Here is a 27,799-nt window from a genome sequence, read left to right on the forward strand (position 1 = left end):
ATGGGATCAATTTAGATAAAAACGGAACCTTCAAAAATTAAATGGATGTCCAAGTACATCTTCCTAAACATTACAAGTGTTTGGTTAAAATAAAACTTATGATGACATTCACATTTTCAAGTGTGAAGTGTTCTTCATTTAACTGAAACAGTACACGTGTTGTAAAGCAACCGATGTCACGAAGTCTTCACCAACGCATTAAACGATTGGAGTACCAGGGGGAAATTTCAAGTGCAGCCTTGGTGTTCTCTTTCGGGCCCAGTGCATCTACGCAATACGCGCTGGAAATGCATTAATTGATTTTACGATATCGTTCTGATCAACTACGTGAAGAAATGGAATCGGCAATGGTGTACTGACAGGAAGTGACGTATGTTAAAACGGAAGCTGATAAAAGATTGCACGCGTCAAGGGATGCAATAACCGACAGCCATGAAGCAAGATAAATCACGATTACATATGAATGCTATTCTACATTTCAGAACGAAGAGGTCTTTGTTTGAGATAATTCAGAGGTCGACATGCCTTAAGCGATTGTGATTTGTCGGATAGACGCAGCTATCCGATATATACCCCGTGATGAACGCATTACGGGATACATTTGAAACATTTATTTAAATAACAGCCACGAAATGCATTAACTCATACAGTCATAGTTATCTCTGTTACATCAACGGGATATAACCAGTCATAAACTAGTGTCAGAAGATCCCGGGGGTAATCTGTCCCTGTTCTTATTCCTCCCCCGATATATCGACATCTATCACGAGAGAACGACTGTACACAGAGATACGGCAATCAACTTACAACCCAATACCCATAATACGCTCAGCAGACCCATTCTAATAAAATAACCGGACCGTTCTCTATATCTGTCGATTGCAACATGCCATTGGTTACCATCTGGCAGACTTTTATTGGTCTTTTACGAAAATAGCTTTGAATGACCTTGGTTGTTTCTCCTCTGGTGGTCTGGAGGGGTGGTGGGGTTATTGAACATCGTATCAGTCAATTGAAGTATTTTGAAAATGCTCATTTATTATGAAAGCCTTTTAAACTTCATGATAACTGGTGAGCTAACATGTAACAGCGCGGGAAGCTTTTATTTACGCACATCAAAGTGTATGAAGACGGCGTAAACGCAAATCATGCGTCGCTTTAGTAACAACGTATAATATCTCTAACCAGCGTTTCTTTTTGTCATCATCAATTTTTAATAGATATTCGCGAAATTGGGGTATTGGTGAAGTACTCGCCGCGTGAAATATTTAAGCTTATCGATGTTGTTGCGTCTTGCACTTTAGGGACGTACTATTGTGAGTAGCTCTGTCTAATCAAGTCTCATCGCTGAGATAATTAGCTGCGTATTTTTGTTTAATAGGCCTCTCGTCCCTAAGTGGGAAACTGTCTGTTTTTACACAGCATCGTTAACCTTTGTAGGACCCCCGGAGACGCTGCACGCGCCGACGTCGTTACCTTAACGTACGTCGTTTACAAGCCTTCGTGTTGTTAAGGAGAGAGCGCGGTCGTAAGGAACGGCTTCAACCAATTATGGCGACATGTCGCGCATGTAACAGGTTAATACCAATGTATATATAATGAGTCTGTATAATCAGACGATAATATTAATGTAGTTATTATGAGTATATAATGAGCTTGTGTAATCATTGTTTAATCATTCAGGCAGGTCCTTAACGAGTGTTCTAGGAGGACCCTTCAATAACAATAATAACAATAGTTGTATTATGATTTTCACCAGTACCCTCCTTGTTCCCGTCAGAGTGTATACCATCCGCTTGATACGCCCTCATTCTACACCATCTGCCTTCCTCCCACCCCATGTCGCTGCAGGTTTGCGCCTGATTTGTTTTATTTTGAAACTAGAGGCTGATCATGCGATCTTGCTGATCAAGATAAAATTCCAAAATAATTCTACCGGGATTTAGACCTATATATAAAGTAACTAGATATGGAATGCGTACAGTCGTATCATATCTGTCATACAATCCTAGCGTTCGCCCCTACAACGTTTATCCAAAATTAGTTACACAAACAGGTAAATAAGGCCCGAAGTAAGATGTGTTGGTCAACGAAATCCGCCCTCGCTTGTACACCCACCAGCCGTGACTGACGTCACTATCTGTAGATCTAGGCCCGTGTCAGACATGGATGCTTGTTTTCTATCTAAAGGGAGACATTACCATCTCATTAATGCATTAGGATGTGTATCTGGTATATAGACTCGTATTATCAAACACTCACTCTATCTCTCAAACTCCACCATTTACTCATATGGTTTATCATCGGTCTACATTTTAAAATACATAAAAACTAATTTTTATGTTATTAACATATCTTTTAGTTAACTCTTCAAGATGGGTGGAGATTTGATGAAATCAGTTATAATGTATAGAAATCCTGGTTGACATGTCTATAAAAGTGCCATCACGGGTAGATTGTGGAGTCCAGGGAGCTGCCTGGATGTTAGTCTTACTGACGGATAACGAGGCGATCGGAGGTCCGATAACAAGGCTCTCTGTAGCAGGATGGATTCATGTCGATAGATACATACTGGCTCCTTACCGTATATACTGAGAGATGGATGATAGCTATAGTATACCACTAATTGATATCTCCATCTACCTGCAGACTGATCGCCGTCAAACGTGCACCCTTTTTATTCACTGATCTACAATGTAGGTTGTTATTACCGAAGAGGTCATTGACATGTTTCTATACACAATAAAAGTTGCTGGCGCGATTGTTTTCGTTATTTAACGTCGTTTAATTGGTTTTAGATAAGTTAGTTTAACGAAAAGAAGCATTGAAAAAACATTATTCTTATACGGTATATTTGTGTGTTTACTCCTAAAACGACCTAAATATAGATTATTTGATGTCTTGTCCATTATCATGCAATACACCTTGATATTATGGCATTTGAAATGCAGTTTTTAAGTCAGTATCGAAAGAAAGATTTAGTTTAGTAGGTCTAATCAGGATTTTAATCCTGAATTGCCGTTTTTTATCAGTCTTGGCAAGGTTAAACATGTGGCGATACAATGGGCAAAATACATATTATAGGACTACCAAAGACACTATCTAATCAAACATATCGTACCAAGGGAATTTGGCAGTAAAATTGCTGTTAAGATTGTGAAATTACAAATTACAACGATACATTGGAACAGAATTATAGCTACTTCTTCCAATAATCAGCCGCCATATTGGAAAGGTGCAGATATATAATCGTTAAAAACGTAAGCGCCTTCCGGAAGTAGATGAAGTGATTATAACCCCCGGAGTTTTAGACGGAGAAATATCCGCAAAAGTGCAGAAACTCTTTTCTCTCAGGAACTACTTTATCCTTAACTACTTTTAATTTCAGACAAAAAAGTTTGTGACAGTAGATCAGGTTTATGACGTATCTAGTCAAGTAATTTCTGATAGCGAGGGCAATGTAATTGATATCATCTTTCTACCTTCCAAATATATACGTAAAGGAATTTTTAGATGTTCTCTCTAAATGCTGCAGCTTGTACGTTAAATATAAAAGTGTACCAAAACTTCCAACTAGAACCAGTAAGTTCAATCTTGAAAATACGCATACCTATCATATATGCCTATATATTAGTGTTATCGGCCTTTACATCGCGCTTATCAATTGCTTTCTAAGTAACGATGATCGATTTCTACTGTCTTTAATAATCATCATTCAGTCTGAGTTGTGAGCTATTTTGTTGTGATATAGTGGACTAGTATCTAGACGATAAAAGGTTCGATAAGGTTAAGGATACCAAGCACGGGTCATACCTTAATAAACAAATATATCAAAAGGTCAGCGCGGAGTTGGATGTCCGTTTAAGTCGTTTGTGTGTGTTATTGGTCAGAGATTGTGATCAATCACGGCGTGAATTGTTGTGATGTCTGAGGACATAATAAACCATGTCCTGTCCGTGTAAAAACTGACCATCAGACACCTGTAACACTGACTACCCTTCGGTACCATATATAGAGCACTGGAGGGGCATAATGACCTTCATATGAAAAGTTATAGGAACTTGCATTGTTATTGAGCCGAGACTTTACAGTTTCAACCACTGTAAGAATATGATATGTTTATTGGATTAGTTGTAAACAGAGCACGAAGACAACAAAATAAGCTTGGCTCCATTTCAATTTAATTAGCTAGCTTTGCCGCCTGGAACATAATCCGTATGAATGCTTGAGGTATAACTGATAGGGTTATAAACACGGAGACGCATATAAATGTTGTGTAGACTGACAAACATTGGCATGTTTTATTCTGCTTTAGATATTAAAACAGACACAATATACTGTCATTGTACTTGACACAGATCCAGACGTGTTTCCAATAAAGGATACTTTAATATGATATCAATACATTGTACTTTGATTAAACAGCAATATGAGCAATGTACAAGAGATATTTTGATATGCAATAAATCCATGATGACTTCGAGTTGTGTTGAGGCCGAACCCATAAAAGCGTATGTTTCAAGATGGAGACTATAAAACCGATATAAAACATCACGAGCTTCGCCTTTTATACTGTTCGACAACGCTGCGTTTAATCTAAAACTCCTAACAATTGTTTCTACTGTACTTACAGGTGTAATGTCTATGTGGTTATGGGAGATTGGATCAGCGACGGCCCTGGTCACAGGTATAGACAGAGGTAGGTCATCCGTATCAATATTACATAGCTTCCTGGAAAAGAAAAAAAAGTGTCATTGACTGCCGCGGTGTCAGGGTGTTGCAATTCTGTGGTATGATAAAATGCCTACTTGTATAATGCTTTCTGGCTGAAATATACCGTAGGCTCACAACCCAGTCACATTATACATTGATGTTTACTAGTGATTCGGTCGTTTACCTCTTTATATCCTGAAAGTGCCTATGGAATAGCAAACATTCAAGTCTTTATTAGCTGTTTATTTGTTCTGTTGCGTTGTATCTATTGTCGAGGCGGAATGTAAGTCTGATCAGGGATTTGATTAAGTCGAACGACAATAAGTTAAGAACTACATAATTATGTTCAAATCATTTGTTTACAAAATGTGTATGAAGGAATTTTCTGTTAGAAGTAATCGAAAAAAGATAAGTCGACTTTTACGATCATGCAAAATAGCCTAATGGGGAAGCAATTCTAATTACTTGGTAAGAAAATCGTTTCATTACATCAAAAACTCTATTCACTTACCATTGTGCAATGTTAGTAAGTACTACAGGAAAAATTCACATAGCATGTATCTACATTTATGTAAACGCTCGAAACATAGTTTAGACTAATAGGGTTTGGGTTCAGTATATTGAAGCAGTCCTTCAAAGTCATTGGTCAGAGCACGATTTCGAAATCCATGACTTTGGTAGCCTTATCAGGAAATAAAGAAAGAATTCAAATTGACAGTTAATCTAGTTCTACTTTTTTGTGTACTTGGATTGTTTGGGTGAGGTTACTGTCACCCTTTATTTGCAATTCATATTGTCGATTTTTTTCGCGTATAGAAAGCAGACCTCCAACCTTGACGTTCAAGCCCTGGCGCCATTTCAAATATCGGATAACGTTACACGATGACGTTACTGATAGCCATAGATTGTCATATGTTTTGTAATACACATTCATTTTTTTTTCTAAAGGGACGACATCATGTTTTAAAATACACGACAGTGTGAAGATAGCGGTGGAGAAGGGAGACTTCGGTTACATTTCATCCTTTGACTACCCTGATAACTATACTGTCAATCATTACCATGGACACAACTGTAACGTAGAAATCAGGGCGTGTTCTACGTGTAGACTCCGCCTCGAACTCGTCGACGTCCACTTCCCAGAGTGCCCTTCACACAGGAAGACACGGCACCGGAATCTGTGTTTACCTGGGTGAGTTCGAATACGTAATATTTTTCACAATTAAGGATCAATCTTGTTATTTTAATAAATGGAATATAATTTGATTTTTTTTTCAATATCAAAATGCATGAAATAAAAATTAAACTAAATCAAAAGAGTGTCTGAAATTAAAAAAAAAAAGATATTTATAATAAAAAGTTTAGAATTGTCCTCTTTTTTTCCAGTTAAAAAAAAAACAATAATAAAAAAAATTGACCGACATCTTTCAGATGATTTTGTTAGTTTGAAACGCAGTGGCGTATTACCAAATTTGTAAGACTACTTGCCTCTATTTTCATTTAATTCACCGACTACATTTCAAACTGCTGGTTTTTCATTAGAAGCAATTTAATGTACATAAGATGCGTTGGCTATTGTTACAAACATCCAGGTGCTTTAATCTCATTTTGTCTTCCTACACTAACTTAAACGATCCTATAATAGTATAAGTCTCCATTATCTTCCATTTATTTTTATCCTCTCTGTTGATTACACTTTACTCTTCCTTCGATGATCTGAACTTTTGTTCTATGACGTAAAATAGTTGCCTCATTGAACTTTTCCATTGTGATATTTTCGCATCTTTTGCTGTACTGTTTATTTGTATTTTGCTTTCTTCGTATTTACTGTTACTTGATATGAATTAAAAAAAAACCCTGATATATCAGAAATTATTATATTACCATATGTATGAACCTATTTGAACGATTCAGTATTTAAATTAATTTTTGTTAATTTGCTTTCTATGCTTTCAGCTGTGACCATGTACAGATACACGAGGTCGACAAACCCTACAACGGCCTCTATCGGCGGAACTACCACAGTGACGATACGAACGCCACCTATGAGTCAATATCCTCTAGTGTCCGGATACGGCATTGCATGTCTAATGGAACAGGGGAGACGGGCAAGAGGTTCCGGATCAAATACCAGGTAATTGGTACGTGTATACAATATCATTCCCTAGTTTTATACATAATTTGGTCGTGTCATCGATACCAAAGTCATCACATTGTAAACATGAATATACATCTCCAAGTACATATTGGAAAAGCTTAAGCCAAAATTACTACCATGGTAGTCTAACAAAGTAGCTTCTCAGGTTTCTGGTGATGTCCAAATGTTTTGCTACCGAATCTGTCTAGAAATGTGAGGATTACCCTGCTTTAAATGTTGTAATGGCAAAGATATCATAACAATATGATGCTGTGATACACATAGATCTGAAGTAGTTTGATAATTCAAATGTGACATAATGTTACCATTCCTACCAAAGTATACATATGGTACCCGCACCTAAACTAGGTACCATCGTTCCCAATATCGGATTCCACAATGATAACTCAATTGTCTGAGTTTAATGGGAGCGGAAGGCTTTGGCAATTGGATATTACTGTTGACATCGTCATAGTGTTATATATGTTTGTCAACTCTAGGAAAAGGGGTTCAAATGCGAATAAAAAGATAAGAAAGAATTCAGTTCGTTTATATATCAAGCAATTCTAAGTGTGTCTTGAACATCGCATTAAATGAATGTTATAAATGGCTAATTGCTTAAACTACGCGTTATTTCATGCCAATAACATGATCAGGTTTAATTTAGCATGGCTTTGCATACTTCAGATGCTATTTCGATCACTCACACGTATAAAATCACACTCTTGACGGGATGTTCAACCCCTTCACTGTGCTTGTAGGACGTGACAGGGAACAGAGATCCTACAATATAAGGTTTTCACGTGCAATCTACTCAAGCCTAGGTTACGATAGGGAGCGCAACCTTGTGTGTAAAGATTAAATTATATAAGTTTAGTGAGTTTACTGTTCGAGTCATGTGTAATTTGTCGGGAGTACACGGAGTGTCCATGTTTCTGTTTCTAATGCCTGCATTGAGCCGTTGATGTTGGACGTTAACGACATGTTTTCTACACAGATGACACTATCGGTTGTGTTCGTCAAGTATTATCTAAGAAGATGTAATTAATTTATAAAGGACATGACAATTCAGATATAAACAGACATGGAACAGCCCTAGACCCGACTCTCCCTACCCGTCCATAGCTACCATACACTACTAACAGTCTGCCTTTGAAACCAAAACGTATTTAATCAGCAAGGAGCCAGAGACCGTTTAAGTCTTCGGTAGATGGCGCTCAAGTCATTAACGAAACATCACTTTAGTGCTGGCCAGACATTCATTTTATTTTCTCGTTCCGTAGATTGACATCAAACGAAAAACAAAATCTTTTATCAACAAACAATTCAAACACCCACCTGGAAAGTGTGTGGAATTGGCCAATTTTGAATTGTGTCGGTATTCGCTGACTAATACCCTTGTCGATAACGTCTCGCTATTGACGTGGCTGTGGTATATTTCGGTAATGGCTCACAGTCGTTTGTACAGATCAATGCTTCATCAACACCTTCTTCTTGCCAGATCACAAAATGTTTATTATAAAAATCACTTCAAAACATGACATTGTCCATTAACTATATGTACCACGTGCTTACTTCACGTGTAAATTTAATTCTATTTCTTTCTCTTATCAGTTTAATTGAAGTAATAAATATCGTTCCGTCTTAATCACCCCAACTTTCAATTTCGCCTGGAATTGAAGTTATGGAGATGTGATGAGATGGGGAAGCCACGATGCCAGGATAGGGAAACCATTGCCAGGATATTCCTTCATCCCATGGTCTAAACTCCTTTTATCATTGAAAGTTCTCAAAGTTCGCAGGAACCTTCCCAAATCTTTTAAATATCGGAAGACCTTCACAAGAACAATCTATTCATAGTCGTGTAAATGAGGGCATTGGTTTTTTCTTTAAATAAGTAACGGCATTTTATGTAGAATAAAAAGCTGTTGACATATAAATAACCTATACACTTGAAAGTATTTAAAACTTAATGAACGTTGTATTATCACTGTCTGTATGGATGTAGCCTCAGCGGTCTAGTCGCCTTTAATCGTCTTGTACAAGGAAGATTTTTGGGATATACTGAGATATTTTGATGCGGTAAGCTTCTCTGAATTGGACGATTAACAACTGCTCACCGTGGTATAAATATAGAGTTGAAGTTAGGTATGTTAATTTTCATACCTATCTAAATTCACGTTAGTTAATTTTGAAATTTTAAAATAAACAATCGCTTAAGCTCACGTCTTTTCAAAACTTGAAAAATTACTTACTAGATATTAGCAACAATCCCTTATTGGGGAACCTCTCTCTCTCTATATATATATATAACCCATATGCGACGCATTACACCACATTACGATAGTGTGCTTCCCATTGACATTTTGTTATAGAAAAGCTCCATACAGAGACAAGTCACTATTCACTGTTCATATCCAGCAAATAAGCCACAACCTAAACGTACTAACTGCAAATTACTCTCCGATAATTACGACAGGGTTCAATATACGGATAAACTCATCTGATTCAACCCTGACGAATAGGATCTTATTAGCTCTGAGATCGATTGACAAATCGGTATAATATATTCATATTACAGACAATGACAGTTTATACCAGAGCATTATGAGGATGGTTGCCGTTATTAGAAACACATCCTGATGTTGACGTACACAAATATTCATAGTTATGGTTATTAGAGAGTCTATCATAAGGTGGGATTAATGTCGTACACGGGGTTACATACAGGTCGAGGTAGGAACTCGGTGCTAAACGAACAAAGGAATATCTGCTGCCTATTATTAAAACGCAGGTAATTTGAGAGCCAAGATTTTAACATGTTAAAATTTTTATTAGCAAGCTATTTTCGCCTTCCTTTTTGAATACACGGGCATCATTTAATTGTTTTAATTTGTCGTCTGCTTACAGAGAAGCGGGAGATGAGGACCGGCTCTGTGTCATCAGTGTCGTCAGATCCGGTTGACGGAGGACACATTACGTCACCAAATTTTCCCAATGGCTATGCTCTAAACGAAGAGACCTTCACCTATACCATACACAACCTAGACCCTTACGGTCACATCCGGCTCACGTTTGATGATTGGCATATTGCAAGCGTTAGTCAGATACAGGTAGGACAAACAAAAGCTGTCATATATGCTTTAAATTTGACCATTAAAAGATCAATGACTTTGATCCGTGGTTTTAAACCCCCATTGCTTTAACAATATCCCATTTTATAACCTTATCAATTTTGCCTTATTCCGTCTTTGCATATCTGCATAGTTATTTGCTCCCGATTATGCAATACTCTTAAACACAGGACGAACATCAATACTTCCTACCTGAAAGAGAAGATAATTCTGTAAGATACTAATTTAGAATACTAAACCCTTTCCATACACAATATATTTTTCTAAATACAAATCTGTTATCGCTTGTTTTCTTTAGCAATATCATTAAATCATTGATTATATGGTTAGAAATATCACGTTTCCCTTCGTTATAAGTGCACATATTGCCCTCCTACATGCTGTCTTTTTACAAGCGAATTCTCCATGGAACGATTACAGTTTAATTGTACTCCCCAGTCTGTTAATACATGTTCCACTTCTGTTTCCTCGTGTGAATCCGACCTGTCTCCGCAGTCTTATCTGTAATGTTGAAATTACGCCATAATTTGGCTGTGATGTTCTGTAGCTTTATATCAGTGAAAAGTTATCCCGTAATTTCGGTGAGAGGCTCTACTGCCTATATCGGCGTGGAATCACAAGTGTTTTGACATACCAGAGATATGTTCCCAAGCAAAAGATACGACTACCTCGCCTTTCTGGCTTTGATTCTGTTACGAGTACGAAGGATCGGGAGGTTCCAGTAATGTATGGAGTTTCGGGGTAATTTCTCTATAAACCATCAAATATATCTTAATCAAAGGGAAATAAAACCCCAACCTATCACTGTCCATCTTCGTTTGAAATTGTCCGACTTTTTGTGAAAGGGGAGCCTATTAGACAATGAGCATGGCCATTACTGAGAGTTATTATATAGAGACGGCTGCACCGCAGATAGGACTGTTGTGCAAAGTTTTCCCCATTTAATTAATATTTCGTTTGAAACACCTGTCAGTGTTTCTGACTAAGTGCAGCATTTATCAGTGAAGAACAGACATTTAAAGTTTATCCTACATCAAACTGAAATGATATTTGAATTGAAATTCCTATAAAAACTCCACATTTCTCGTTTTATGGGTGCTGCAACCCCCGTTTGGTGGTCGGCCGAGTTTCCTCATACACAAATATGAGTCACACTCTGGAATGTCTTTGGGTGGTCAAGGGAATTGAATTTCGAACTTTCGTACGTAGCATAAACAATTCATTATAGAAGGGTTTTAGAATAGGCGGTGGAATTACAGCACTTAAACTAATATATAACCATTATAGAAGGGTTTTAGGTAGAATAGGCGGTGGAATTACAGCATGGACTTTGTAAAACTATTCGAATTGTTTAGTATTAGTACAAAGAGGTTGGCAGTTGTTTAGTATTCGTATATAGAGGTTGGCAGTTGTTTAGTATTCGTATATATAGAGGTTGGCAGTTGTTTAGTATTCGTATATAGAGTTTGACAGTTGTTTAGTATTCGTACATAGAGGTTGGCAGTTGTTTAGTATTCGTACATAGAGGTTGGCAGTTGTTTAGTATTCGTACATAGAGGTTGGCAGTTGTTTAGTATTCGTACATAGAGGTTGGCAGTTGTTTAGTATTCGTACATAGAGGTTGGCAGTTGTTTAGTATTCGTACATAGAGGTTGGCAGTTGTTTAGTATTCGTACATAGAGGTTGGCAGTTGTTTAGTATTCGTACACAGATACATCGAGGTTGCCAGTTGCTTGCTGTTGAAATTGTCTAATCTTTTTTTGTTTCAAATCAATTTAATGTCAATAAACATACCTTAAGCTTTATTCGTTGTGTAAATACATATTATTAAGATCCCCTTTTTTACATCGTTTAGATCTTGTCTTGTCTTTTCCGTGAATCTGGTTACATTTGAATATTAAGTGTGTCCAAAAATATATTTACTCCTATTATAATACTGACGAATATATTAGCAATTTCGTGTGCAAAATCTGATATTTAACTGTAACAGAACTACCTTATTGTTGTAATATACACATTTTTAAATAATTTCACGCTGTCATTCTATTGACTTTTCTGTCCATTTCATTCAACTTCAGCATCACTTGCATTGCATATGCCTCCCTAGACTCTTAGCATGATACTCATTGCCCTTCCTAAACTCTTTGCATGGTACTTTTTCATTTGCCTCCCTAAAAAAATATCATAGTACTCTTTCTATTTACCTATCTGTGTCAGAATCATGTCACGACCGAATTCCATACTTAGCTTTTGTGTTTTAGATATACGATGGCCTGCATACGTCATCACCATCCATGGTGTTCGGCAAGCAACAGCGCCCCCTTCTGGTGTCAGAGTCCAACACCGTTATAATCGTGTTTAACACTGGCAAATCTACACATCGGTGTTGTCAGCATATTGGCTTCAAAGCCACGTACCAGTTTGTCTCAGGTAAAATACCAGTCAAGATCTTGATACCAGACAGTCTTTGACCGAGTCATCTACAGGAGGATCTACATTGCTTCTCACATTCATTAGTGTGTCCACGAGCTCTCTCATCCAAATTTCAAAATTATAAAAGCATACAAGGAAATAATGTAAATATAGAAGTAAAATGTGTTTCGTACGTTCCATAATTTGTATTTACGGAATGAGAAACTCTAGTTATGATCTTCAGGCAATAATATAAAGGGAAATGATTAAAAACTGTTCAATAAGTATTGAAGGATTAAAAACTTTTAGCAAGCCATATAAATACGCATAAATTATCCTTTGAGAGAATAAATTATCGGTTGAATCATACAATGATCGTTTGAATATAAATTTTACTGCTCTCGAGAGTGTCATTTTGTACAATTTCGCTTAGTTTTCGTTGGGTCGGGGTGACTCGTTATGTTTTTCACTAGTCAAGTTCTTTGCTCTTGATTATCAGGGCTGTTTGCTTTTTGATATTGTAACAGGTCTTGGTCTGATATTTTGTCATTTGTGACAATGACTAATCCTTTGGATATGATTCCGGTTAACGTTTTGATATCTCCCGGTAAAAAGTGTATATTTCAAAAGATGTTGATTTAGGTGCACGTATTGGTCTTAGGTCAGCTTTTCAAACTCTTTAGCTACTGGCAATCAGCGTGTCCAAAATATCAGGAGATATCTGAAATGCAAACAGACGTAATAAGTGTTGTAAAATGATAAACCTGTCATGTTGTTGTAGAACGTCAGAAACTCAGAATTTCTCTGATAGGCACTGTCCAATTGTACTTTTCACTTGTCTATCAAAAGTGCATAATTTATGTCAGTTTTGTCTCTGTTACCATGGTTTTGGTTGGTTTTCTATTGTGAAGTTTTCCTGAAGTACTGGTTGGCATTTGGTTTCAGCGTGTTTAAAACACTGTAACATAAAATGTAGTCGAAATGTTCTCTCCGCCATAATCCATAGAGGAAGTGTTCGCCATTTTTTTTCCTGAGTACATGTACCCCTGTGCTAACTTAGTCATAAAATTCCTATACAGGTTATTGCCCGACCTTGTTTTCTACACTAGACAAAGGTGTATCAATACAACACTATGAAAGATGAGTTGATTAGTTTGTAGTGGTGCAGCATTGTTTCCAATTTTATGTAGCGCGCAACCAAAGAGTCAATAAAGAATGAATTGTTCTTATATTAAAATGTATCATGATAATTTGTTTTTATGCAACTTATACTTGATATTGTTGTTTACAGAAAAACGATGGGACAAAATGCCAAGTACCAGTAAGTAAAATACTAGTATTCTATAATATTTTTTATAACTCGTATGTGTGTATCAGCTAGTCTTGTAGTTACGATAAATGCCTGTTAAGTGGATTTAGGTTGTAAATTACATTTGCTATAAGTATTTGATTCAGCAACAATATAAATAGATACATAAATATGACACTTTTGACTTTATATATTTTCTAAATTCTAACAGTATTAAAATAACATAAATGGGTAAATACGTTTATCAACGTTTTAATTCCTTCCAGATTGCAGTTCCTTTATTCCTGCCAAGACCGGGGGTAAATTAGAGATTGGCCACGCCTTCCCCTCCCTCCCGGGGGTGTACGATTGTATTTGGATCATACGGAGACCGACCAGTAAGCACATGCAGGGGCTGTTACTGAGACTGACGGACTACTCTCTTGGAAATGGTAACTATGTTATCTTACACCCACTTACATATTCTTTTCTAAAATATGACCCGTGTTTCTGGGATCAACAGGAAAGCAAGCGTATTTCCATTTCCGGTCCAGCAATGTTGGCATATTCTCATAGTTAGCTAGGCTAATTCAGAGATACGTAATATGCCCTAGTCAGTATTAAGACGTATTAAGACGTTTGTGTTTATGTCAGAACATACATAATAATTGTATCCCGTATACAGTTACACTGAAAGGAGATAAAATTCATTTGTAATTGTGATGAGGATGAGTAAGATGCATTGTTGAAATGTTTATGTTTACAAATACAGAGAATGATGTTATGGACAGTATCAATGTGAATTCCTGTGTCAGTCGGACATGACACGTTCCGACATTTTTGCCTGGGTGGTAGAACATGTTTCTGGTATTGTTGTACAAATGCAATATGTACTTAGTTTGTTATGTGTCAGCTTGTCTGGTTGTAATCCTCTTCGTCTGTCGCACAGCTGCTGTTGTGGGAAGCTTATTCAAAATAAACTTGACGACTTTACATTTCAGTTCAAATTGACCTTGGAATCCCTTACATTGTACTTGTCATTATTAACATTTACTAAGCACCTGTGGGAAGTGGACGATAAAGACGCCAATCCCAGTTTATAATGATAAAACATACAAGATTTATCCTAATGATACGGTCTTAAATAAGCTCATTATCAAATGTGCACATACCTTAATCTCTGTTCGATAACATGATGAATATAGTAGCTGATGTATGGATTATTCTCTGCATCTGTATGCAACGTATAAACTACACTAATATTGAGTTTTGTCAAATTTTCCCTCCTTAGATCTTTCGTGGGTTTAGTCGCTGTCTACAGAGACAGACTGTCTTCTATAATCCCATTTGAGGCAATGTTCTTCAGCTGATGTTAGATCAACGTTTTTCACCACAAATACCAGGCACTTCCATAGATACATAGCAAAACGAAGTCTTATTATTATCAGTTAGACTTTACTTATCAACTCGCCGCCATTCCAATGCTTGTTTGAAACAAAGTCTTTAATTAGTTTGCTAATTAGCATGGATTTGGGTTGTTATTTAGTAAGATTTTCCTAATACCTTATTATCATCTTTTTTGTAACCCAGGTTGGTTGGACGTTGGAAGCAACACTTTGGATATCCATGATGGGCTGACATCAGTCGATCATCGAATCTCGCGATTTGTGTCCACGAACCTGACAATGGGGTCATGGTTGTCAAATAAGGAAGGATTCTACATCCGGATCAGAGGAACGTTTTACCCGGAAGATGGTCTCACTTTCGTTTACACAGCTGTGGATAATGTCACTGATGGTAATTAATTTATTTTTCATCAATATTTATAGTAGCATACTTACAATCGTTTTAGTAAATCAATTTAACTAGTGACAGTTGGTAATACGCAAGCACTTAACTATGTTTTTGTTTTAAAATAACCTTGAATGATTCACACCTATTTTTTGGGTTTTCTCTTGTGCTAATGTTGTAACAGTTCGTAATGAAACGAACCTGAATAAGTAATTCAGTTAACTTAGCGTCTGAATTGTCTCACTGGCAATCCCTATAGAGTAATGGTCGTTAAGTCTATCAGATGTGGAAAGCGGACATACATTTGCAATTACCTACATTAATATAAGAATATTCTTTAACTTTACTTCTGTGATAAAGACTAATTTGAAAAGGAAGATATAAAAATGTAAATAATTAAAGCTTACTATGAAATCCGCATAAAACCACAACAGCGAATAAAACTAGACTAGACTTAGCTAAATTAAAAAAAAAATACGGGCTTTGGTTTGCTCATAACTACGTCATATTTATTATGACGTCATTAGGTATATGATTTATTTTCAATATTTAACGAGATGATCTATCATTTGTCACAGACAGTTGTCCTAACATTATGTCTTGACGGTTGTCGTCATATTATTTGCTACTGGCGGTTGTCATAATATTTGCTACAGAAGGTTGTCGTAATAATATTTGTTATAGGCGGTTGTCGTAATATTATTTGCTACAGAATGTTGTCATAATATTTGATACATACGTTTGTCGTAATATTATTTGTTATAGGCGGTTGTCCTTATATCATTCTATACAGACAATTGTCTTAATATTATTTGTTACAGACGTAATGTTGTTTGTTACATACCTAATGTTATGTGTTACAGACCTAATATTATTATTTGTTACAGACCTAATATTATTTGTTACAGACCTAATATTATTATTTGTTACAGACCTAATATTATTTGTTACAGACCTAATATTATTTGTTACAGACCTAATATTATTATTTGTTACAGACCTAATATTATTTGTTACAGACCTAATATTATTTGTTACAGGCCTAATATTATTTGTTACAGACCTGATATTATTATTTGTTACAGACCTAATATTATTTGTTACAGACCTAATATTATTATTTGTTACAGACCTAATATTATTTGTTACAGACCTAATATTATTTGTTACAGACCTGATATTATTTGTTAATATTATTTGTTACAGACCTAATATCATTTGTTACAGACCTAATATTATTTGTTACAGACGGTTGTCCTAAGAAAGCTGACTACCTGTGTAGTAACCTGTGGTGTATAGATCGCCACCTCACCTGTGATGGCGTTGATCACTGTGGAGATAATTCGGACGAGAGTCCAGAGCCTATGTGTTCTATATCAAGTATGTACTAGATTTTATATAAGTTTTTTTCGGTCTTTCTTAGTAACCCCTGTGGTTTCGGCGTATATGTATTTCATTAACCCACGTTTACTGTATGTAAAATGCCAATTGCAAATTAAATGCTTATAAATTTATATTTATTATAATGATAGCTTGCTTGGATCCAGCAGTGTAATGTATCAACAAACATCTAAAATCTGGCTGATCAGTCACTCGGGAGTTTAATCTGAAATGTCTTTTGTTGCATTCCGCTAACTTATGTTTTTATTTCTTTATAAACAGAATTGTGGAAAATAGAGTTAGGCTGGTCCTTGCCACCACAACGTAAGTATACAATATATGCTCAATATGTACCATATACATGTACCATAATTCAATATACTTTCAATACCAGTATACTTTAATTTTATATCAGACATATCGTTTAATACCATTTTTCCTGACATTTTAATTCGCGTTCAAGCTATCTAGCGAAATTACGCGAAAAATTTACTTAGTGAAAAAGCGTAATCAAACTTCAGCTTAAAGAACTTTAACAAGTAAGAGCTATGTGAATTTGACTATCTTTTAAAAAAAAACTCTTTATGTACTTAACACTACTTATCTCTTTCTTCATTTGTTTCCCCCATTTCAGCATCCACAACATTAGACCCGTGTAGCGGTGGCTTTCATTGCCGGAATAACTACCTGTGTATCCCGATATCTAATATTTGTGATGGGGTGTACGACTGTGATGATCGCTCGGATGAAATTTACTGTGGTAAGTTTTAAAACTAAACTGTAGTCACTCATTACATTAAGTAGAAGTATAGCGAGGTAGATTTAAATTAACAACGATTATCTTCACAATAGCAACTTACAGACTTTGTTTAATTCAGATCCTCATTATTTAAGTGAGAAAACAACTGGGAAAGAAGATGCAGGAAAGAATGTCCAAATTTAATTTTAATAGTTCATACAATTGAGATAAAATGAACAATACTTACGTCCCACCCAAGAGGATAGCTGCAGATGTAGGGGATCAAGTTTTAAAAACATACATGTGCACTATTTAGTGTACAATATTTATAAATATTTAAAGTTTTGCTTGGATAACGTTATCGTGTGTACTGCATTGGTATGCCACTGCTAAAGTACGACAATGCTTGATGCAAAAGTTGAAGTTATCTCCATTTTATTATATTTTTTCTATAATGATCTTATCAATAGATAAATGATATAATTGAATAAACAAATAAAACTGCATGATATTCCACATGTTAAGCACGTGCCCGATCCCCCAGTGACGTCTTGTCACATTTATATACGGTTTTATAAGATTTACCATTTATCTGATAAATGTATCTGATATCCCGTAAAATTGTGGGTCACGTGATGGCTATGAAACAGAACAGACCTAGCCCAGCGTGAAGTAAAAGTACATTTAGACAAAAATCAACCCACTTTATCATAGGTGAATGATACATTTTATTTACGTTAACATAGAAAAACATAAGTATTTGTTAGTCATTATTTTCATATCAGTCATTCTAAACATTAATCTTTAAAGTGTATTTTTTTCATATATTTCAGCATACTATAAGGAAGCACAGGCACAGAACGGAGTACAAGTTCAAATGTATACAAATAGTTTAGTTATGTTAATACTAATGTTACAAATTATTTACACGAAACTATTATGATACAAAGCTTACTTGTAATAATTTTATTGTGCCCTATTTCTATTGTGATTATGTTTCATGTTTATTTAATGCAATGTCGTTATTTTTCTGATCTTGGATAGTTTATGGAGCTAAAGTTTAGTACGTACAATTCAAGCTTCTCAAAACTCCACATTTATAGAACAAAAAGCCCTATTTTTACAACCTTAACAGCAGTATTATTTTGATTCTATTTTATTTGATAATAAACTATTTTTTTAATATTTTTATCAACTTGGCTGTACTCCAAGGAAGTGATTTATTCATAGGTTTTCAAAATATTACTAGATTTAACAGGACTAGAGCCTTTGAAAACATACATGTAGATGTCAGTTATAGAATTACTTTTGCTGCTGCAATCTAGTGTTTAAATTAAGCTATTGTGTATTTCGTGACGTGTAAAGACTTTTTTTTATTTTTTATTTCGCAAAACTTAAATTGATTTTTATACTTATCAGGAATTTTCCTAGCTTAAAATAGCTATCAGACATGACTTATTTTCATCGAGATGGTTATTGAAACACGAACAAGATGTGAGCAATGTAATTTTGGCGATAATTATTTATACTTATTCTGTCGAAATATTTTAAAGATCAATCCTGATACTATTTAGAATGGTGATTGTAAAGGTTCCACGTCTACGTCGCCTGCTTGGTTTTGTATTTATCAGCAAATTCCAGCTTAGATATTTTCATTCAAGCTTTTGAAGATATTGTTCATTTAACTCCTTTGTTTTTTCATACAATATCTCCTGTATAAGATTAAGAATGTCATTTTAAAGTGTTTGTCTTTCTAAGATTTTTGTAAGAAATTATCTATGCAAGAGATTTCATGAATACCTATTACTATTTTTGTTTGTGATTAAAAGCACTGAATTTGCTAGTAATGGAAAACTTTGTCTGTTCATACATTGCATATATGTGTCTTATGAATCGTAATATCCTAGAAAAGAAGACAATTACTGCATGCTCTAGGAAAGGATCTTGTAATGTTTTCTTATTTATGGCACGAACCCAGTCCCAGTGGTCTTAAGTCTCCTCACTCTTTCCTTTGTAGACAAGTGTCCTTTATAGACAGGTTGTCATTCTAGACGGTTGCTAGTACACTACGTATCTATTCTTACAGTAGATGTGGTTACAATAGGAAAATCATTAAAATAGATTCAGTATTTCTGTTATACATAATTGAGAAAATATCGAGAAAACACTGTTAGTATCTTACAATACATGGTTAATTTTAGTCCGAGTCATATCGGCTTTCCGTGTCGAGCACCAACATAAAACTTTTATTGTAAGATACTAACCGTGTATTCTGTTCATCCTGCAACCATTATGACATTCAAAACGAAAGTAAATTGCCACTAATTTGCTTAGTTTCGCTCGAAGCGAGACGCTTCTTTGATGCCGAGGAAAAGACGACACCGCCATACGAGATTTTCCATATCGTAAAAATGGTGTCATTCCGGTGAATGTAACGTTACTTTTTAGCGGGACTGAATGATGTGTCATGAACCGGAAGGTTTAAGTTTTCGGTCAAGTCAGAAAAAAGTTCCGTCACGTTATGTGATTGTATTGACGGATAAAGCATTTCGCATTGACGGATAAATCACAAGTTTATACGACAGAAGTTATCCGTCAGTACGTGGGGCAGTTACAGGTTAAAAAAAAGGTTTGGCGAACTCAGTCTCACACATATAACAGTACAAACAGTACAGTCATACAGCTATTAAAGGGAGATAACACTGTTGTTACGGCCTTTCATTAGCACCTTTAATAGGGAGCCATGTGATATAGAGTTTATAGGGGTTGAGAGTTTTATCATTGTGTTAATTTGTATATAACTAGTGGTGCCTTGTCTTTTATCGTTGTCTATATAGAAATTGTTTTAAATTATTGGTGTTGTTTTAAAAAAAAAGTATATTACAACATTTGGTCTTTATTTTTCTATTAAATTTGTTTTCATTCCAATACGACTTTGCAGGAGTGCATCATGCCTCTCACTGAGAATAAAAATTAAAAAAATAAATAAATAAACAGACGTGTCTGCGTTTTATATTACACTGCTGCACTTGATAAATGCACAAACATTATATATGATAACATCTTAACTATCAAAACATAATTTTGCAATCTATATGCATTATAACACATCCCTAGTTTGAAATCTAGTTTATTTTAGGACACTAAAATCACCGGCATTTAAAATGTTTTCTACAGTATAACATAACATGTTCATTGCATAGAAACTGTAATGGGATGTGTTCAAGGTTACTTACTTAATGGGATGTGTTCAAGGTTACTTACTTAATGGGATGTGTTCAAGGTTACTTATTTAATGGGATGTGTTCAAGGTTACTTATTTAATGGGATGTGTTCAAGGTTACTTATTTAATGGGATGTGTTCAAGGTTACTTATTTAATGGGATGTGTTCAAGGTTACTTCTTTAATGGGATGTGTTCAAGGTTACTTATTTAATGGGATGTGTTCAAGGTTACTTACTTAATGGGATGTGTTCAAGGTTACTTACTTAATGGGATGTGTTCAAGGTTACTTACTTAATGGGATGTGTTCAAGGTTACTTACTTAATGGGATGTGTTCAAGGTTACTTACTTAATGGGATGTGTTCAAGGTTACTTATTTAATGGGATGTGTTCAAGGTTACTTACTTAATGGGATGTGTTCAATGTTACTTATGGATAGTGTTTTACATAATAGAGTAATCGTGATCATCAATCACTAACACATATGTTAACGAAACATTAAGAATGTACCCACAAACATTTTATATTATCTAAAGGATAGACAGGTCAATAGTATCACAATTTTAAGAAACAAAAATGGTCACTACAATGAAATAATCCGTAACACAATTTAAATTAATATAAGACTGGCATGCATTACAGCGTTTTGTGAATGACAGTGCCTCAATAGAAAAAAATGTAAGCACAAGAACAACTATCTTCACTAATATATACATCAGGTGAATATATCTGGAATGGATTTGCAGACATTTATAACTAAATTATTTTCGAGATGCATGTATTGGCTCTATCCTAAAAGGTGACCAAGACCAGTTGATCTAGGACAGACGTCTTTCCTTTATAACCACAGATGAAGAGGCGTTCTGATTTCTCTACGATACATAAATTAATGTACATCCGGGCATCTTTGAAAGCTGCACCTTTCTTATGCTTAGGGTAAATAGCATTAAATAAGTAAAGGAAGGTCATTTCAACCAATTGATTGCAGATTAGTGACACTACTGATAATATGGTTTGGGAAGAATACTCTAAAACTCTATCCCGCACAATTCACCGACACTGTGATAAGTGGGAACGGGATTGGTTAGTATGGCGGCTGTACAGGACAAAACTTGAAATTAGTAACAAGTACAGTACATTGGAATTGAAATATTTTTTTCTAATATTATTTTGAAGTTATTTTTTAACATTGTTTTGATCATGGCGACCTATTGCGATAGTCTTTTGTCCGTCGTCGTGCGTCGTGGGTTAACATTTCCTTGTGAACGCGATAACTTGAGTAAATATAAACCGAGCTTAATAAAACTGTCTATGTAAAGTAACATTGAGAGTTACATTGGAAAGATCTCGGACGAGTTCGAACATCAGCTTGATTCGACAGTAATTTACGGAGTTATGGCCCTTTGCACTGATAATTATTATTGTACCTTGTGAACACGACAACTGGAATAAATATGAACCGAGCTTAATGAATCTTTGTTTGTAGACTAACATTGGAAAGATCTCGAACGAGTTCGAAAATCAGCTTGATTCGACAGTAATTTACGGAGTTATTGCCATTTGCAATAATAATTATCGCACCTTGTGAACACGATAACTTGAGTAAATGTAAACTGAGCTTAATGAAACTTTGTCTGTAGACCTATTAGATCTATGTTCCTAATTCGTGAACAAGACATCTGTTGGCTAGTAAATACATAACTTATTTGTATCAAATATCAGGTGACTGTTAGGGCCCATGGGCCTCTTGTTGGTATCAGCAACTACATAAATCAAATATTCTTCCTTTCACTAATATTGTTTTTCTTTCCACTTCATCCCATTCGTCAGCAATTACGTCATACAAATATTCTTCTTTTTAATATTCTCTTTTTTCACTTTCACTCACGTTTTCTCTCTCTCCTTCATATCCAATTCTTGCAATGTATGTATAATTGGTAACACAAATTACCTACTATTACTTAAACATACTTCCATGTCCATGCTTAAAAACAACTTAGTAACGCTATACAGAAATATGTTTGCTTTTCTGTCTTTTATCTCTTTTCATAATAGTGCTTTTCGTCGTTCTTTTATTTCATTTTTATGTCACATTTTATACAATGTGGCCAATGATAGATCTGGTCTTATTTGGCTAATAAGATATGATTACGGAGTTAAGAAAAGCATCCAATAAAAAATTATGGGCGAGTGCAAGAGTGATTGGGCGATCCCCTACCGCTCGCCATTCTAATCATGGCATATTAATTTGTGTTACATATAACATTACATTGTATCTATATAAACTGTATGTATCAAGGCCTGATGCAGGTAGAAGTTATAGGGTCACATACCTCCCATCATAGGCATAGTTACATTGTTCTCTAATGAATAAATATAACTAAATCCCGACTCTTAATCTCAGTCCCTTTTTGTAGTATGACTTAGCTCGTTTTCAAATATTGTTTTTTCAATATTATTTTTACGTATTTTCCGAGTTAAAGACTGAAAGATCTCCACGAATTTAAGTCTTTAAAATTGTAAACTTTAATAAAAACACATGAATACATAAAACAACTGAGGTAGGAAGTGTTCATACAGTCGTGAAATGAAAAGGAACTTTACAGCTGCAAAGTGAAGAGCAAAAACAAATTAAATCGACTGAAAATGAGTCCCTGGCGTGGTTCATTTCGTTGACAATATGACGGTATCTTAAAGGTGACCAAAAATCGACTAACCACGGGGACTTCACTTTCCAGGAAACATGGAAACAGACGGCAGTACGCACACAGAAGTGACAAATTCAGATAATATGTAAAATTAAATATCTAAGGAATACCGGTATTGAACAATAAAGAATAAACCAGAAAAAGCATGAATTATATAACAATAATGAAACCTCGAAGGACATCCCACCAGATCACATCATTTTTAATATATCTACTATCGTATTGAATTGGCATTATATCCTTCGGAAAATGACAACAGTAACCATTATTGTAATACATGTAACTAGTGGTTGCATTTCCTGAGTCTTGTTTGTTTGTTTGATTAATAAACGTCCTATTAACAGCTATGGTCATGTAAGGACGACCTTTCCTGTATGCGATGTGTTGCGTGTATGTTGTGCGAGGTGCGTGTTTTGGGAGACTGTGGTATATTCGTATTATGTCATACAGTGTATAGTGGAACTGTTGTCCTTGTTATAGTGCTGTACCACTGAAGCTTGCCGCCGAAGACACCAAGCAACACACCCCATCTGGTCACTTTATACTGACAACGGGCGAACCAGTCGTCCCACTCCCTGTATGCTGAGCGCTAAGCAGGAGCAGAAACTACCACTTTCATAGACTTTGGTGTGTCTCGGCCAGGGGACAGAACCCAGAGCCTTCCTCACAGGGGCGAACGCTCAATTCAAGGCCAAAAATGAGGCCGTGCCAAGGGAGGCATTAGGAAAGATAAAGTCAGTTAGGAAGAAGAGAAAAGATAAGATCCTAACTTTAGTCGCCTTTTACGATCATGCAATAGGGACAGAAGGTACAATTTGCTTTGTAGAGTATAGATTAGTAGAATAATACTGCAACAAACAAGAATTCCACATAAGTGGATGTGTCCCTGCACAGCTTAAGAAATAGTTATTTACAGTTGAAAATATTGTGAAGAATTAGCTGAAGTTAAAGATGCTCCATCGCTGACAAATGGTATTTTTTCACCATCAAAAACAGGAGCAGACGATTTAGTATTTTTCTTCAGTTACAAAAGTTACTTACTTTACAACATTAACACCATTGAAAACAGCTTCTAATTTCCCAATTTGTAGAAAGTTGCCATATAGAAAATCTATTACTTGTAGAATTTTTTTAAACACAAATTTTAAGAAATTACCAATTTTGCGGCCATTTTGGAAAGCTGCATTTTAACACCTTGTAGAGAGGTGAAATTTTACACTTTTTTGCTTCAATATTTTTACTAACTCGCCCGTGCAACATGTTTAGCAATATCAAGTTAGTTATTGCTGTTACTCTTTTTTAGGTTCACTGAGATGAAAATGATAAGCATTTAAGGTTAGAATCCTGACCTATTGGTTTTTAATTTTTACATTTATTTAATATAGTGATAAAGTTATTTGAATTTGTAACAAGAAATGCTAAAAAATAACCAAAACCAATTTTATATTGGGGCAAAAAATCAAGCTCACTGACCCCCTATTTTTATGATGGTTTAAAAACAGTAACTTTTTTCTTTTGAATTACAAAATTTAAGAAAAAGTTAGTGATCAGAACTTTTTTATGTGAAGCGTTGAATCTGCCAAAAAAAAAGTAAAAAACGCATGTTTTCATCTTCAAAATTTAGGGGGTAGGGGTAACATATACAGCCGTTCTGGGCATAAATAATGGGTTGACTGTGTGATGTTATTATTTTCTGTGAAGTCTCAAAATATTCATACTTATGAGACAACTAATTTGCAAACTATTGCTTTATTTTTCGTGAGTATGTATGAAATTCCGCTAAAATCACAATTAATGTCAAATCTTTGATTCATAAAAGCTCAAAATCAAGCAAACCATCATAGTTTTCGTTACATTAATTTTTATTTCCAAAAAGCTATATAAGAAAAAAAGTTAGTCATCGGAAAAGTTTCACTTTTCACCAGAGCAGATTCTTCAGGCGATTCTGAAACAAATGTTATCAATGTTGTTAATCTTAATTCTTTGACTAAGCTTACATCAAATACATGTCTACTAGATATGAAAGCTGGAAACAAGTTATTATCATCAGTTAAAAATAATAGACATTGAGTGTCTCCCGGTGATTAAAAATTATCGTTAATTAAGCACGGAATGAAATGGATTTTAGATATAATTTTAAAAGGTTGATTGCGATAAAAAAAATCAAGCCTGTGAGGTTTCAGTCTCGTTGAAGTCCCGTTTCAACATTTATTGAAGAGTTATTGAGATTTTCAAAAAGTAATTGTCCCAATTTGTAGAAAGTTGCCATATAGAAAATGTTAAAAAAAATAGACTTCTATTACTTGTAGAATTTTTTTAAACACAAATTTTAAGAAATTATCATTTGCGGCCATTTTGGAAAGCTGCATTTTAACACCTTGTAGAAAGGTGAAATTTTACCCTTTTTTGCTTCAATATTTTTACTAACTCGCCCGTGCAACATGTTTAGCAATATCAAGTTAGTTATTGCTGTTACTCTTTTTTAGGTTCACTGAGATGAAAATGATAAGCATTTAAGGTTAGAATCCTGACCTATTGGTTTTTAATTTTTACATTTATTTAATATAGTGATAAAGTTATTTGAATTTAACAAGTTAAAAAATAACCAAAACCAATTTTATATATTGGGGCAAAAAATTAAGCTCACTGACCCCCTATTTTTATAATGGTTTTAAAAAACAGTAACTTTTTTTCTTTTGAATTACAAAATTTAAGAAAAAGTTAGTGATCAGAACTTTTTTCTGTGAAGCGTTGAATCTGCCAAAAAAAGGTAAAAAAAACCATGTTGTTTTCATCTTCAAAACTTAGGGGGTAGGGGTAACATATACAGCCGTTCTGGCATAAATAATGGGTTGACTGTGTGATGTTATTATTTTCTGTGAAGTCTCAAAATATTCATACTTATGAGACAACTAATTTGCAAACTATTGCTTTATTTTTCGTGAGTATGTATGAAATTCCGCTAAAATCACAATTAATGTCAAATCTTTGATTCATAAAAGCTCAAAATCAAGCAAACCATCATAGTTTTCGTTACATTAATTTTTATTTCCAAAAATCTATATAAGAAAAAAAGTTAGTCATCGGAAAAGTTTCACTTTTCACCAGAGCAGATTCTTCAGGCGATTCTGAAACAAATGTTATCAATGTTGTTAATCTTAGTTCTTTGACTAAGCTTACATCAAATACATGTCTACTAGATATGAAAGCTTTCCTTAATACCGTCATCCTCCATTGGAAACGGTGCATGGAAACAGTCAGCAGCAGGAGAGACAGACTGAGGTTAGTTATATAGGCCATATATTATCATCAAAACATCATTGTACCTGTAATGATAGACGGTCAGAATTACCCAGAACTTCTTGGCCTACATGCATAGAGTGTAATGGGCCAAGCATTGGAAATGGTATCATTATTTCTATTCTCTTTGTACCTTTCAGGAGTCTGGTACACGGTTATACTTTGATTATGGATTAGGACATTTTAATTGTATATGATTTACATAAATAAATGATATTTAGGCTAGTGCGCTGTTATTTCAACCATTTACATAAAAGGGGAGGCAACTCAAAGTTAATACAAAATGCACTTAACAAAATTTTACTACATTTGATGAAGTCTGTTATTGTATTTTCAGTGTAGCGAATAGACTTTCTGGTTTACAAAAAAAAATGTTCTCGATCGTGTCCGACTAAGGGAAATTCGTCATTTTTTCAAGTTTCGAGGCTGTTTGTGAAAAAAGTAGACCAGTACAGTATGACTTCTTGTTATCATATTGAAGTTGAACATGTAAAACTTTTAATTAAGACCAAAGTTGTTGAGATATCTGGTCTGCATATTTTTTACGGCACTTCGAACAAAATTACCCAATTTTGCTTCATGCCTTACCTTTCTCTCTCTTATATATTTATAATATAAGTCTATAGTGGGTTTTTGACTTACCAACGTGCTTATGGTTTACCCTTAGCTGGGAAATAAGGATGCGAAAGTGTTGATACCTTTAATCATTGGTTGGCTTACAATTACCGTCCTCTCTCTATATCACGAAGTTGCAGTTACGTTCCTGAGAAGCATATGTACTGTTCGTCTATTCCCTTTACAAGTGGTCCCAAGTCTGTCGAACAATCTCCAAAACAAATAAAGCAAGAAATAAGTTCTAGGACTTCATCCCAGAGGAATGCCTTACCTTTTCTCTCTCTTCTCTCTTTTTTCGTTTTTTTTCTTTGCTTGCGAACGCCTCTCTTCTCAGTCGGTCAAAAGTGGGAGGAGCTTTG

The 27,799-nt window shown here is 35.0% G+C and overlaps 1 protein-coding gene across 2 annotated transcripts in view; it reads left to right on the forward strand.

Moving 5' to 3' along the window:
* The window catches only part of LOC138315691 (suppressor of tumorigenicity 14 protein homolog), a 63,249-nt gene extending 42,661 nt beyond the window's left edge, over positions 1–20,588 (forward strand). For both annotated transcript variants that reach the window (XM_069256908.1, XM_069256907.1), the window contains exons 2-13: positions 4,634–4,699; positions 5,662–5,905; positions 6,670–6,854; positions 9,761–9,963; positions 12,246–12,414; positions 13,688–13,717; positions 13,972–14,136; positions 15,275–15,481; positions 16,724–16,855; positions 17,138–17,179; positions 17,490–17,615; positions 18,428–20,588. In XM_069256908.1, coding sequence (XP_069113009.1) covers positions 4,634–4,699; positions 5,662–5,905; positions 6,670–6,854; positions 9,761–9,963; positions 12,246–12,414; positions 13,688–13,717; positions 13,972–14,136; positions 15,275–15,481; positions 16,724–16,855; positions 17,138–17,179; positions 17,490–17,615; positions 18,428–18,537 — 1,679 coding nt within the window. In that variant the 3' untranslated portion in view covers positions 18,538–20,588. The remainder of the gene's footprint in view (positions 1–4,633; positions 4,700–5,661; positions 5,906–6,669; positions 6,855–9,760; positions 9,964–12,245; positions 12,415–13,687; positions 13,718–13,971; positions 14,137–15,274; positions 15,482–16,723; positions 16,856–17,137; positions 17,180–17,489; positions 17,616–18,427) is intronic.
* Positions 20,589–27,799: the final 7,211 nt, after the last annotated feature.

The sequence above is a fragment of the Argopecten irradians genome, chromosome 2 (genome assembly GCF_041381155.1).
Source record: "Argopecten irradians isolate NY chromosome 2, Ai_NY, whole genome shotgun sequence".
NCBI classification, from domain to species: domain Eukaryota; kingdom Metazoa; phylum Mollusca; class Bivalvia; order Pectinida; family Pectinidae; genus Argopecten; species Argopecten irradians.